General features: G+C 45.2%; 1 protein-coding gene across 1 annotated transcript in view; it reads right to left on the bottom strand.

Annotated features, from left to right (window-relative positions):
• The window catches only part of LOC126484835 (ankyrin repeat domain-containing protein 12-like), a 108,315-nt gene extending 97,106 nt beyond the window's left edge, over positions 1-11,209 (bottom strand). Inside the window, exon 1 of the mRNA XM_050108429.1 lies at positions 11,093-11,209. Within this exon, the coding sequence (XP_049964386.1) occupies positions 11,093-11,160 (68 nt within the window). The 5' untranslated portion in view covers positions 11,161-11,209. The remainder of the gene's footprint in view (positions 1-11,092) is intronic.
• Between the last annotated feature and the right edge of the window lie 937 nt (positions 11,210-12,146).

The raw sequence follows: 12,146 nt of genomic DNA, 5'->3' as shown, positions 1-12,146 counted from the left end.
TGCTGGATTTCGGGTGCCATGGAAAGTCCATCATGATCGTAGGTGCAGATGGGGACGCACTATGGGCGTAACTTGTACAACCCCTCAGGCGTTTAGGCCCAATTTGAGGAATAGTGGGTATGATTACAACGCTGTTACAATGCTGAGTGCCAAGGTCTTAGTGCACTGAGGACCAGTGGTACACCACGTAAGGCGTCCTTCCCCAAAAGGCTCGTACTTCTGTAGAATTTTGAAAAATGGAGGTCAAACCCCAAGGCCGAAACGGTTGAAACTCCTTTTAGTCGCCTCTTACGACAGGCAGGAATACCTCGGGCCTATTCTTACCCCGGACCCACAGGGGACAGTGGGTGAAGCATGTAACACCTGGACTGTACCTTGCGACGCACCAGACTCCCCACTGCCACTACAATCCGAGACAGCAGCCTGAAGACGGCTGACCGCGGCCATCAACACGTTCAGCTGTTTGCGAACAGTGGCCAGCTCCTCCTGTGTCCGTACACAGCAGTCACACATCCTATCCATCCTAAGGAATCAATTTACTGAAGAGAGTTAATCACCTTTTAACTAGACTGCTAATTCACTAAAGGCGGCTGATTATTGACTAAACTGTGATTGCTAGCCACTTCTTGTAGAAAACAATGAAAATAGCACTACCTGTCTCTGGACTGTATTGAAAACAAACACTAGCACTACTGGCACTATGGTTGACTAAAAGGACTCTCTCTGACTGTATTCAAAACAAACACGAAATCTATGGAACACTATTAATAGCACTCGACAATTAAAGCTTCCTAAGAGCAAAAACACACGGAAGAAGAAGTGACAAGTAAGAAAAATACAGTTAATACTTAAATTAAGGTAGCTCGCTGCACAGACACAAAGAGGACACTGGAGATGTCTCGTAATGTGATGCCCCTGATTAACAACCTCCTTTTTTTTTTAACACAGTATTGCTCTTGATCACCTGATCACTGATTTGCAGAAATGTATCCAGCACTCAGAGATCACAATTTGCACCATTCTAACTTAGGATGGTTCAAGAACATTAAGACTGATGAATACAGATATTGGGGCATCCTTTGCACAAATGTGTGGGAGGAAAGTAATTCTTGACTGTGTGAACTTGCAATTATGCCAGTAACAATGGCTTACTTATTCTTCTGCACTTTCATTTGCTAATGAGTTCTGGAATCACTTTTTGAAGAAACTTTACCTGCAAGAGTAGCATTCTCTGAATACAGAAGTTAGATGCATGCATTATATCTGACATCAGTTCTAACATCCTGGAGTGACCTCTTAAAAACCTTGACATATTGAAAAGTACTTCGTAATAGATAGATTTATCAATGACCTTTGAAAATCAACAGTATTCCTCGGACACAAAAAAACTAGTGTGGATTATGGTTTTAACAGTAGGACCAGAACAACCTCAACAGAGACAAAACATTTAACTCTATGACAGAAAGAATAATCAGAAACCTTCTTGGTGATATTAAATATCCTGTGGATAATGTAGAGGATTAAAGAAGTTTTTTGGCAAATGTCACCTACTCCACTGAATGACAACTTCACAGGTTCTCTTAAAATTAATGTATTGTGTTAAGTAATTAATATTATCACTGTAATAATTCAATACTTCATAAAGTTTAGAGTTGTGGATCGACTCAACGAAATCACCGAAGGGTCGACAAAAACATAGTTGTCTTGCTGGGGAAATCTCGTTCTTCGAAGGTCACCAGGGAGGAGTAAAGCTGCCATTTAGGCATGCGTGCAGATCGGGTAGGAGTCAGCAAATGGATAGCATATGGGAAATGGTCGCTTGGTTAGGTGTCAGAACGGACACTCAAGACGATGGGCAAGCTGGGCAGTGCAGAAGGATAGGTCCGAATGGGAACAGGTGTGCGAGGAGTTGGAAAGGCTGGTTGGTTTAAAAGAGGGAGGGAAGGGACCAAACAGCTAGGTCATCGGTCCCTTGTTCTGAATATAAAAAAGGCCACAAGGGTGAGAATAAAACAAGCAAAACTCACAACACAAAACGGAGAGAAAGGAAAAATCACAAGAACGACAGAAGGGTAACAAACACTTAAATGGAAAAAGGGAAGAAGAAAAACACAGAAACACAAAAAACAGGTAGAAGAGATTAGAACGACAAAAGAGATTACCATGGCTGGCTGACCATGAGAACAAACAGGAGAAGCCAGTCACTCTGCAATACATTTATACCTCCACCATAAGAGGACTAGGGCAGAGGACACAGAGGGACAAAGGACATGCGCTAAAACTTAGATCAAATGATAAAACACACCCTCACGAATAAAACGTGAAACTAAATCAGCCGATGAGGCATTGTCAGATAAAATTAGTGGCAACGAGTTCAGTAACTGAAGATTTTGTCGCAGGGTAGTCAAAGTGGGACAGTGCACCAGAATATGGGCCACTGTCAACTGGGTGCCGCATCACCACTGAGGCGGGTCTTCACGGCATAGGAGGTAGACGTGGGTCACCCAAGCGTGGCCAACGCGGAGCCGCAGAGAACCACAGAGTCCCTGTGAGAAGCCCACATGGAGGATGGCCACACATTCATAGTCTCCCTAATGTCACACAGTTTGTTGCACGTGCTGAGGTTACGCCATTTCGTCTCCCAAAGTTGAAAAACCTGGTGACGTAAAAACACACACACAGGTCAGTTATTGAAATGCCGATCTCCATAAGCAGTTTCCGTGTAGCCTGCTTGGACAGCCTGTCAGCAAGTACGTTGTCTGGGATTCACACTAGCACCACTGAACGACCGGACCATTCCAGGGCACAGATGGACTCCTGGATGGTCACTACCAAATGATGACGAGGGTAGCACTGGTGGATATCTTGTAGGCTGCTCAAGGAGTCAGTACACAGAAGAAACGACTCCCCACGGCATTAACGGGTGTGCTCAAGAGCACAAGTTACAGCCACCAGCTCTGTAGTGAAAACACCGCACCCATCGGACAAGGAATGCTGTTCAATATGTCCTCCATGGTACATACGCAAAGCAGATGTGATCATCAGCCATCGAGTCGTCTGTGTAAATCACTTCACTTCATGTCAATAATAGAGGTGAAGTGATAGCGGGGAGCCGCGGCATTAACCGAGTCCTTTGGGTCATGTGAAAGGTCCAGGCGAAGCCACAGCCTAGGTGTATACCATGGAGGTGTAAGCGATTGTACCTCGAGTATAGGTGATAAAGGCAAGGACTCCAGTTCAGATAGAAGGGATCAGATGCGAAATGCAATTGTAAGCCCTGATCTGGGCCGCCAATGAAGGAGACGAACCGCCGTGGGTGGGAAAAGGAGACAGTAATTTGGTTGTGCAGGAGAACCACGAACCATGAACGTGTGCAATGTAACTGGCCAGCAGTTGTGTTGGGCACACCGGATCTGCAATTGAGGAAGTCCAGCCTCCGCAAGGATGCTGGTCACCTGACTCATCCTAAAAGCTCGCATCGCTAGTCTAACGCCACAGTGGTGCACTGGGTTTAGTAAATGCAACACTGAGGGCGCCGCCGAACCATAAACCACACTCCCATATCCAAGGCGGGATTAACAAGGGCTCTGTATTGCTGCAACAGCGTAGAGCGATCTGCACCCCACTTGGTGTTGCTCAGGCAGCAAAGGGCATTGAGGTGCCGCCAGCACTTCCGCTTAAGCTGACAAAGGTGAGGAAGCCACATCAATCGAGCATCGGAAACCAGTCCTAAAAATCGATATGTCTCCACTACAGTGAGGGGATTGTCAATAACGTAAAGTTCTGGTTCTGGATGAACAGTACAATGCCAACAGAAGTGCAGGACACACGACTTCACGGCTGAAAACTGGAAGCCGTGTTCTAGAGTCCATGACTGCACCTTGTGGATGGCTCCCTGTAGGTGCCCCTCAGCAACACGAGTACTGGTGGACCAGTACTAAATGCAGAAGTCATCTGCATACAGAGAGGGTGAGACGGACGGCCCTATAGCTCCTGCTAGACCGTTAATGGCCACTAAAAATAGAGATACACTCAATACAGAGACCTGTGGGACCCCATTCTCCTGAATATGCGAGGAACTATGGCAGGAACCAACTTTGATACGGAAAGTACAAAGCGACAGGAAATTCTGGATAAATATCGGGAGCAGGCCTCACATACCCCATTCATATAAAGTACTAAGTACATGTTGTCGTCAGGTGGTGTCACACGCTTTCCGTAAATACAAAATGATGGCAACAAGGTGTTGGCGTCTGGAAAAGGCTCGAGGGACAAGACTATCAGCGGTACAGCGACCCAGGCAGAAGCCGCCGTGGCATGGAGCCAGAAGGCCACATGACTCCGGGACAGGACCCAACCCAACTGCCAACACGCCATACATTCCAGTAGCTTACAAAGAACATTGGTGAGGCTGATGGGCCGATAGCTATCCACATCAAGCAAGTTTTTACCGGGTGGAGCACTGGTAGGATGGTGCTCTCTTGTCACTGCAACGGAAAGATGTCATTGCACCAGATCCAGCTGAAGATCACAAGGTGGTGTTACTTGTAATCAGACGAGAGATGTTTAATCACCTGACTGTGGATCTGATCTGGCCCAGGAGCTGGGTTGGTGCAATGTGCAAGGGCACTGAGAAACTCCTACTGTGAATGGGGTGTCATAGGCTTCACTGTGGTGTGTAGTGAACGAGAGGACCCCCTTCGAGCCGCCGTTTGAGAGTGCGAAAGGCTGGGTGGTAATTCTACGACACACAGTGCTCGACACAGTGCTCGACACAGTGCTCGACACAGTGCTCGACACAGTGCTCGACACAGTGCTCGACACAGTGCTCGACACAGTGCTCGACACAGTGCTCGACACAGTGCTCGACACAGTGCTCGACACAGTGCTCGACACAGTGCTCGACACAGTGCTCGACAACCGCATTTGCATCAGTAGATAATACGCCATTTATGTTAACACCAGGAACAACTGTTGAGGTCTGGTACCCAAAAACTCGTTTGATCTTTGTCCAGACTTGGGAAGGTGACGTATGGCACCAAATTGTCAACACCTACCTCTCCCAACACTCCTGTTTCCGCCTTTTGATAAGCTGCGAACACGGGCACGGAGCCTTTTAAAGGCGATCAGGTGCTCCAGGTAAGGGTCCGCTTATGCAACTGTAGACCTTGCCGACATTCCCCAATTGCCTCAGTGACTTCCGGCAACCACCACGGGACTGTCTTTCGCTGGGGGCACCCCAAAGAACGAGGGATCGTGTTTTCCACTGCAGAAACAATTGTTGTGGTTACCTGCTCAACACCACATTGATGTTACCGTGTGGGGGAGATTCAACGGTGATAGCAGAGGTGAAAGTTTCCCAGTCCACCTTGTTTAAAGCCCATCTGGGCAGTTGTCCGTGGGCCTGATGCTAGGGCAGTGACAGGAAGATGGGAAAGTGGTCACTACCACTCAGGTCGTCGAGTGCTCTCCAGTGGATAGACGGGAGAAGGCCAGGTCTGCAAACCCAGAGATCAATGGCCAAATATGTGCCATGTGCCACACTTAAATGTGTGGCCCCAGTATTTAAGAGGTAGAGGTTAAGTTGTGACAGTAAATTTTCGACATCTCTGCCACGACCAGTAAGAACTGTGCCACCCCACAAGAGGTTACGTGTGTTAAAATCTCCCAAAAGTAGGATAGGTATAGGGAGTTGATCAATCAGTGCAGCTAATACATTCAGAGGTACTGCACCATCAGGAGGAAGATATACAGTACATACAGTTATTTCCTGTGTTGTCCTTATTCTGACAGCAACAGCTTCAAGAGGGGTTCGAAGGGGCACAGTTTCACTACAGACTGAGTTTAGGACAGACACAAACTCCACCAGACAGTCTATTATAGTTGCTACAGTATCCGTAATATCCCTTATAGCCACAGAGGGCAGGGGTCTGCATTGCCGGGAACCAGGTTTCCTGGAGGGCAATGCAGAAAGCAGGTGTAAAGCATTACAGTTGCCATAGCTCAGCCAGATAGTGGGAAAAACCGCCACAGTTCCACTGGAGGATGACATTATCGTGAGGCTGGGAAGGCAGGAAACACACAAGGATGCAGGTTACGCCTGACGGTCACCCTGCTACCTCCGACTGAGTATTTGTAGCCATTTCTATGGTGGATGAGGCCTCAGTGAGATCCAGGTCCATAGGGGACGCAAAGATTTCCACTGCATCCTCAGATGCAGAATTGATAGGGAGTGGTGGTGTTGGGGCCGCCAGAGGGTCCTGTTTCTTAGCAAAGTACTACTTAGTTTGCTCGCTCTCTTGCTTCTCTTCAGGGGCTTGAATGGAAGATTTCTCTGAAGCAGCTTCAGGCACAGAGGATGACTGCGAAGCTCTTCATCCAGCAGCTTTTGGCTCCTTGAGCCACTGGCGAGTGCCCGCCGTGGCATTAGTGGAGACCTTGGAAGAGAGGGCCCCAAGCGACCCCTTCCACATGAGAGGAGCCAGAGGAGGCTGTTGCTTCTCTGGCAGGGGGGGAGGTGACTGATGTCCCCTGCATTGGGGGGGGGGGGGGGGGGGGGGGGTGCGCTTGCTCCCGAAGTAGGCGATTTGGGAGCAATGGAGGAAGATTTCCCCCCTGATGTATTCTGGTGGCCCACTGTTCGTGGCACAGAGTGAGGAGCCACTGGCACTTGGGATGGCGATGGTGACGTAGCTGCAGCATATGTCAACGTCAACTGAATGGGGTGTAATCTTTCGAATTTACATTTAGCCTCTGCGTAAGTCAACTGGTCCAGGGTCTTTTACTCCTTAACTTTCTTCTTGCTTTGGAGTACTGGGCAATCAGTGAGCAGGGGAAGTGGTGCTCTCCATAGTTGATGCAAGTGGGAGGTGGCGCACGTGGAGAATCTGGGTGCAGTGGACGTCTGCAGTCTCGACATGTGGTGCTGGAAGTGCAGCGGGAAGACATGCGCCCGAACTTACAGCACTCAAAGCACCACATATGGGGAGGGACGAATGGTTTAATGTCACAGGAGTAAACCATCACTTTGACCTGTTCAGGCAAGGCCCTCAAAGGCCAAGATGAAGGCACTGGTAGCAACCCTGTTGTCTTTGGGTCCCCTGTAAACGTGCCCGATGAAATGAACACCCCGCCATTCTAAATTGGCACGGAGCTCGTCATCAGACTGCAAGGGGAGGTCACGATGAAAAATAATCCCCTGAACCATGCTGAGGCTTTTATGGGGAGTGGTGGAAACAAGAATATCGCCCAGCTTGTCACAGGCTAGTAACGCTCGGGACTGGGCTGGGAATGCTGTCTGAATCAAGACTGCATCGTTTCGCATCTTTGACAGCACTGTCACTTCTCCAAACTTACCCTCAAGAGATGTTCAACAAAAAACTGGTTCTGCTACATACTAAAAACCGAGGCGAGCATGGCTCTCTCTGTTCTGTAGCTCTATGTTCCTCCCTGGTGTAGCGAGTGAGGGAAATGATTTAGGGTCATACCTGTCGGCATTATATTCTCTCTTGCCCTTCTTTGAGACTGCTGGTGCCATATGGTCACCAGCAAGAGATGACTTAGTCCGCTTCATTGCGGAGTAGTTGGTTATACAATGCCACCCACCTGCTCTGACCTGTGACGTAGTTGTGCTGTGCTGCAATACGCTGAGTGACGTCATCGAGCCACGATGTGTGTTTTAGAGTGGAAGTGAAATGTTGTAGAGAGCTTGATGTAAGAAGAGGTGGTATGCTCCAGCAGTTTAATTGGGTGGTGACGGTGCGTTTGTGTGGTATGTTACTGAGTCATTCAGTGTGCTACAGTTGTCACGGTGTGAAGTGTATGAAATTATGCAATGGCACAATATTGTCATATAAATGAATAAGTCGTACAATTGAAACTTTACTCTTATGTGCCTGTGCAACAACTGAGTAAATCTGCCAATATTTAATTAAAAAACATTGATCCACTCATAATATTTATCAATAACAATTTTCTCATGGGTTCTGCCAACCTGTCCTACGTGCCTCCTCATCTGTCATGTTCACTTCGCAACTGCAATATGCAACAGAAAAGCTGCTGACACCTTAAGTGCATGTTTACTCTAGGTTTAAGCTATAAAAGTGAACTGGGGATCACGATGTCTGTTTTTGTAGCTGCGCAGGTGTTTATTGGTAACCTGGTCAAGGGTTGCGCTATAGAGGTGAATTGGAGATTGGGATGTTATGGTGTGTCTTGAGCGATTTTTTGAAATTTTATTTTTTGGCAATTTTGAGTTGTTTGTTTTTGTAGTGTGTTGCTTGTGAGTTTTCCACATGGTGATGATGTCATTGGTCAAAACCAGTGGTATCCCAGTCTCCAGTAATCCTGTCTGTCACCATAACTAAGATTGCAGGAGGATGGGTGTCCAAATATGCAACTTTAGCTGAGAAAGTAAATGAACCCCTCAAGGATGTCTACAAGTGAGCCGTATGCAATAAATTAACACTGAACATAAAGGAAACAAACAGCATGCATTTCAGCACAAAGAGGAAAAATATCTATTGCATTGAGGACATGTGATTAACCTACAGATTGTTTAACAAACACATAGCTTATAGGAATGAATATTGTCAGTCAACATGGAATGAACACACAAAGAGCGGCTGGCAAAAAGAATGTCAGCAGTAAGTTACTCTCTTAGGGTCCTATCAATGTGTAACGAGCAATGTCTTGCAGTGATATACTGCCACTACTACTAATACTACTACAAACACTCAGAGTTTACATATAGAATGCTTTTCTAAGGAACAAAGACACAAAACATTAACAGTTTTCGAGCTGTAGGAAATAGCTATAAGAATAATAATGACATGTAGTAAACAACCTCATTATAAGTAATTATTCAGAAATTTAGTATCCTTACTGCATCTACCAAATACAGCTATCAATCTGTTGTACCAATCAGGCAAAACATTAGTAATTATTTAACTATTATTTCAATCGCATAATCCCAGAACAAGGGCTAGTTTGGACTCCACATTTACCAAGGAAAACAAACTCAAAACAGCATTTTCCATTAGGGAATAAAATTGCATACTGCCTTCCCCAAATATATAAAAGAGACCGCAAAATCATATCAGTTCATAAATGCAGCCAAAACATACTTCATAAGTAATGCTTACTACAGAATTAAAAATTAGCTTACTCAGAGAACTCTGTGTAGGGGTTAATAATGAAAGACAGCTACTACAACAGCCTGCCACAATTTAATGTGTTTTACAAGAAAATCATGTGTCCAAGATCTATTGCACACAATATTGTCATTCTTCTCTGCTCCACATCTTACTCATTTGGGTTGATACTGACTCATTTTCCCAGATGGACTGAAGGGAGTACAGGGAGACGAGCATGGGCATAGCAACACACTGACAGTTCCACAGTCAGGTTTCAGAACAGACTGAAGGGACTGCCACAGGCTTAGCAGCATGTTTACAGTGGTTGTCCATAGAGTGAATAGTTGTGGTATAGACTTAGGCTGATGCAAAGACATATGCAACATTTTTCTTTGTAATTACTACCTTGCAAAATCTAACATTGATATTTCCATAAATGCTCACAAAACTTACAGAGCAATAGTTCCCTTAATAAGTGACAACATATTACTAAAGGAAAAAAATCAGATTTCCATTCATATGGGAAGAAATACAGACTGCCTGAGAAGACTACCACAGACAGAAGTGTGAACAAAGGTCGTATTTTCATGTGTTCATGTGGTAAAGTGCCTACTTAAGAGTCTATGGGTGAGGGAGGGTGGGGATGGGGGGGTCTAGTGTAGCAGGGGATACAACCCGTCGGCTTTGGACAATGACATCACAAGTCGCCAGAGAGCAGTTTACCATTTTCGCTTTTGCTGTTATGTTTCAGTTTCGTTTTTTAACTGATTGCTTAATAAAGTGGATCTGTTTATTCTATCTCGTGAGATTTTTTTTTTTTTCAAAAGCCAAAAAACACTTATCAGCCGCTGAAGGGAGCTACAACACTAAGAAGAATCGCTTCTCGATTGGCCACTTGTGACGTCATTGTCCAAAGCCGACGGGTTGTATCCCCTGCTACACTAGTCCCGAGATGGGGGTGGGGGGCACAGTATTATAACACATTTATTAACTTCATAAGGATTATTTAGTGCAAATAGAATTTGAGAGTGCAGAAAAGTATGTTGGTAAATAATGAATATTTTATTACTTGTATATTTGTACTGTAGTCATGTGTGTAAAGCTTAAGAAAAAAATAAGGTATATTACGATCCAAACAAAAGTACACAGAAATAGAAATTATTGTATGTATAATTTCCGTAAGTCTACTCTGTAAATCCAAAACACAAATCCCGGGGCAAATATACACAATGTTACCTACCAATTTGTTCAAAATTGTAATAATTTATATAGGCTAAATATTTTTCGACACTGCTTAAGTTGCTTTATGCTATATTGCAAAAAAAAAAAAAATCTTTTACACACTGCAGACACTGGAACCAAATACAAATTCATACGTAAACCAATGCCTTCACCCGACTGCCACAGCTCGCGCAAATGTTACTTCAAGTTGGTACCGTTACATTGTGGCATTTTAGGAGTATTTTATTAAAAATGAAAATATAACAATACGGTACAGCATAAGCTTTATTCTAATGCAAAGTGCGCTACAGCTTGTCAGTTATTCGGTGACATGTGAAGCAGGCCTATCTCCCACAAATATATCTCGCATTATCGGTAAGGCATCTTAAATGGAGGTAATAAGACAATTTAACACATGTTATAGTTGTGAAACCGACCACAATTAGGCGCCAAATAAGAAATAAAGAACGAATGTTATCACTCCCCCATGTACGAATCCAATGCGAACACTCAGATTTGGATAACAGAGCGGCAATCAATCATTCTTCTACGTTCTGTCACTAATAGAACCCAAGCAAACTTTTAACGCACTATAGCCTACGTCAAGAAGTGTTGCCTATCAAGTACTTCACAGCTACATGTGTAGATAAACTTTTTAAAAGCCTAGCTGTAGCTGAAGCAAGAAGGTACAGTATAACTGGGCTTGCTACCTGCTACATTCATCATGCAGTACTAACCTCACACTCTTGTCTTCAATACTATCGTATAAAGCATATGCCAAATAAATATTCCTGGTATCTTCCATTTCACGGTGCAGCCACTGACAATTATAACATATTTTGATCGCATTTCTGTCTCCATGTTTCCCACGCGAAATTTGAATAGCAATGCTGCCAACTGAGGAAACTACCTGCTGATGTTGACAAGCACGAGAAGCAACACTCATACCTGTCTCACCTGAAGATCGATTAACACTGGGCGCCACGGAGTGGACCGAAAAGACGACTACGTAAATTAGGGGTCAAAATATCGAGCGCAAAATGGAATCGTTAATTCGGAGGCAAATCAGATACCGCATCAATAGGTTTCCCATTAAAAGTCGATTCACACTAGACGTCAACGGAACGCCACCCTCAGAGGGTGGACTCGTTGCCGTCTGGCATGCTCCCAAAACAGGATTTCGTGAATACCTGCACCTGTTACTGGGAGGGGGGGGGGGGTTTCTTTGGGGAAGGAGACCAGACAGCGAGGTCATCGGTCCCATCGGATTAGGGAAGGATGGGGAAGGAAGTCGGCCGTGCCCTTTCAGAGGAACCATCCCGGCATTTGCCTGGAGTGATTTAGGGAAATCACGGAAAACCTAAGTCAGGATGGCCGGACGCAAGATTGAACCGTCGTCCTCCCGAATGCGAGTCCAGTGTCTAACCACTGCACGACCTCGCTCGGTTTTCGTGAACAGATATCCCTATACCGCTTTTGGATGGTCATGAACACACTTCAAAATCGATTCTGGAAATCCGCTTCTGGTTGCCGGTCTCCTAATTCCGCAATCGATTTCGCTCCCATATAAACGCAACCGGTTTTGAAACGTGCTTTGGCTGTCAGGTTTCGTCTTGTTTCTAAAAATTTTCGGCTAATATGGATGAAGTGGCTTCTTTTACAGTGAAGGATATGTAGAAATATTAGACTGATGCTGTTTACACCTCGTCTAATAGAAGAGAGATAGCGTTTGTACTGAATAATTTATGAACTGTATCAGCAATGACGTTGTTTCCTGTGGCAGAAAAACTC

Source organism: Schistocerca serialis, chromosome 6, assembly GCF_023864345.2.
Source record: "Schistocerca serialis cubense isolate TAMUIC-IGC-003099 chromosome 6, iqSchSeri2.2, whole genome shotgun sequence".
NCBI classification, from domain to species: domain Eukaryota; kingdom Metazoa; phylum Arthropoda; class Insecta; order Orthoptera; family Acrididae; genus Schistocerca; species Schistocerca serialis.
This window is presented reverse-complemented; position numbering and strand designations above follow the sequence as displayed.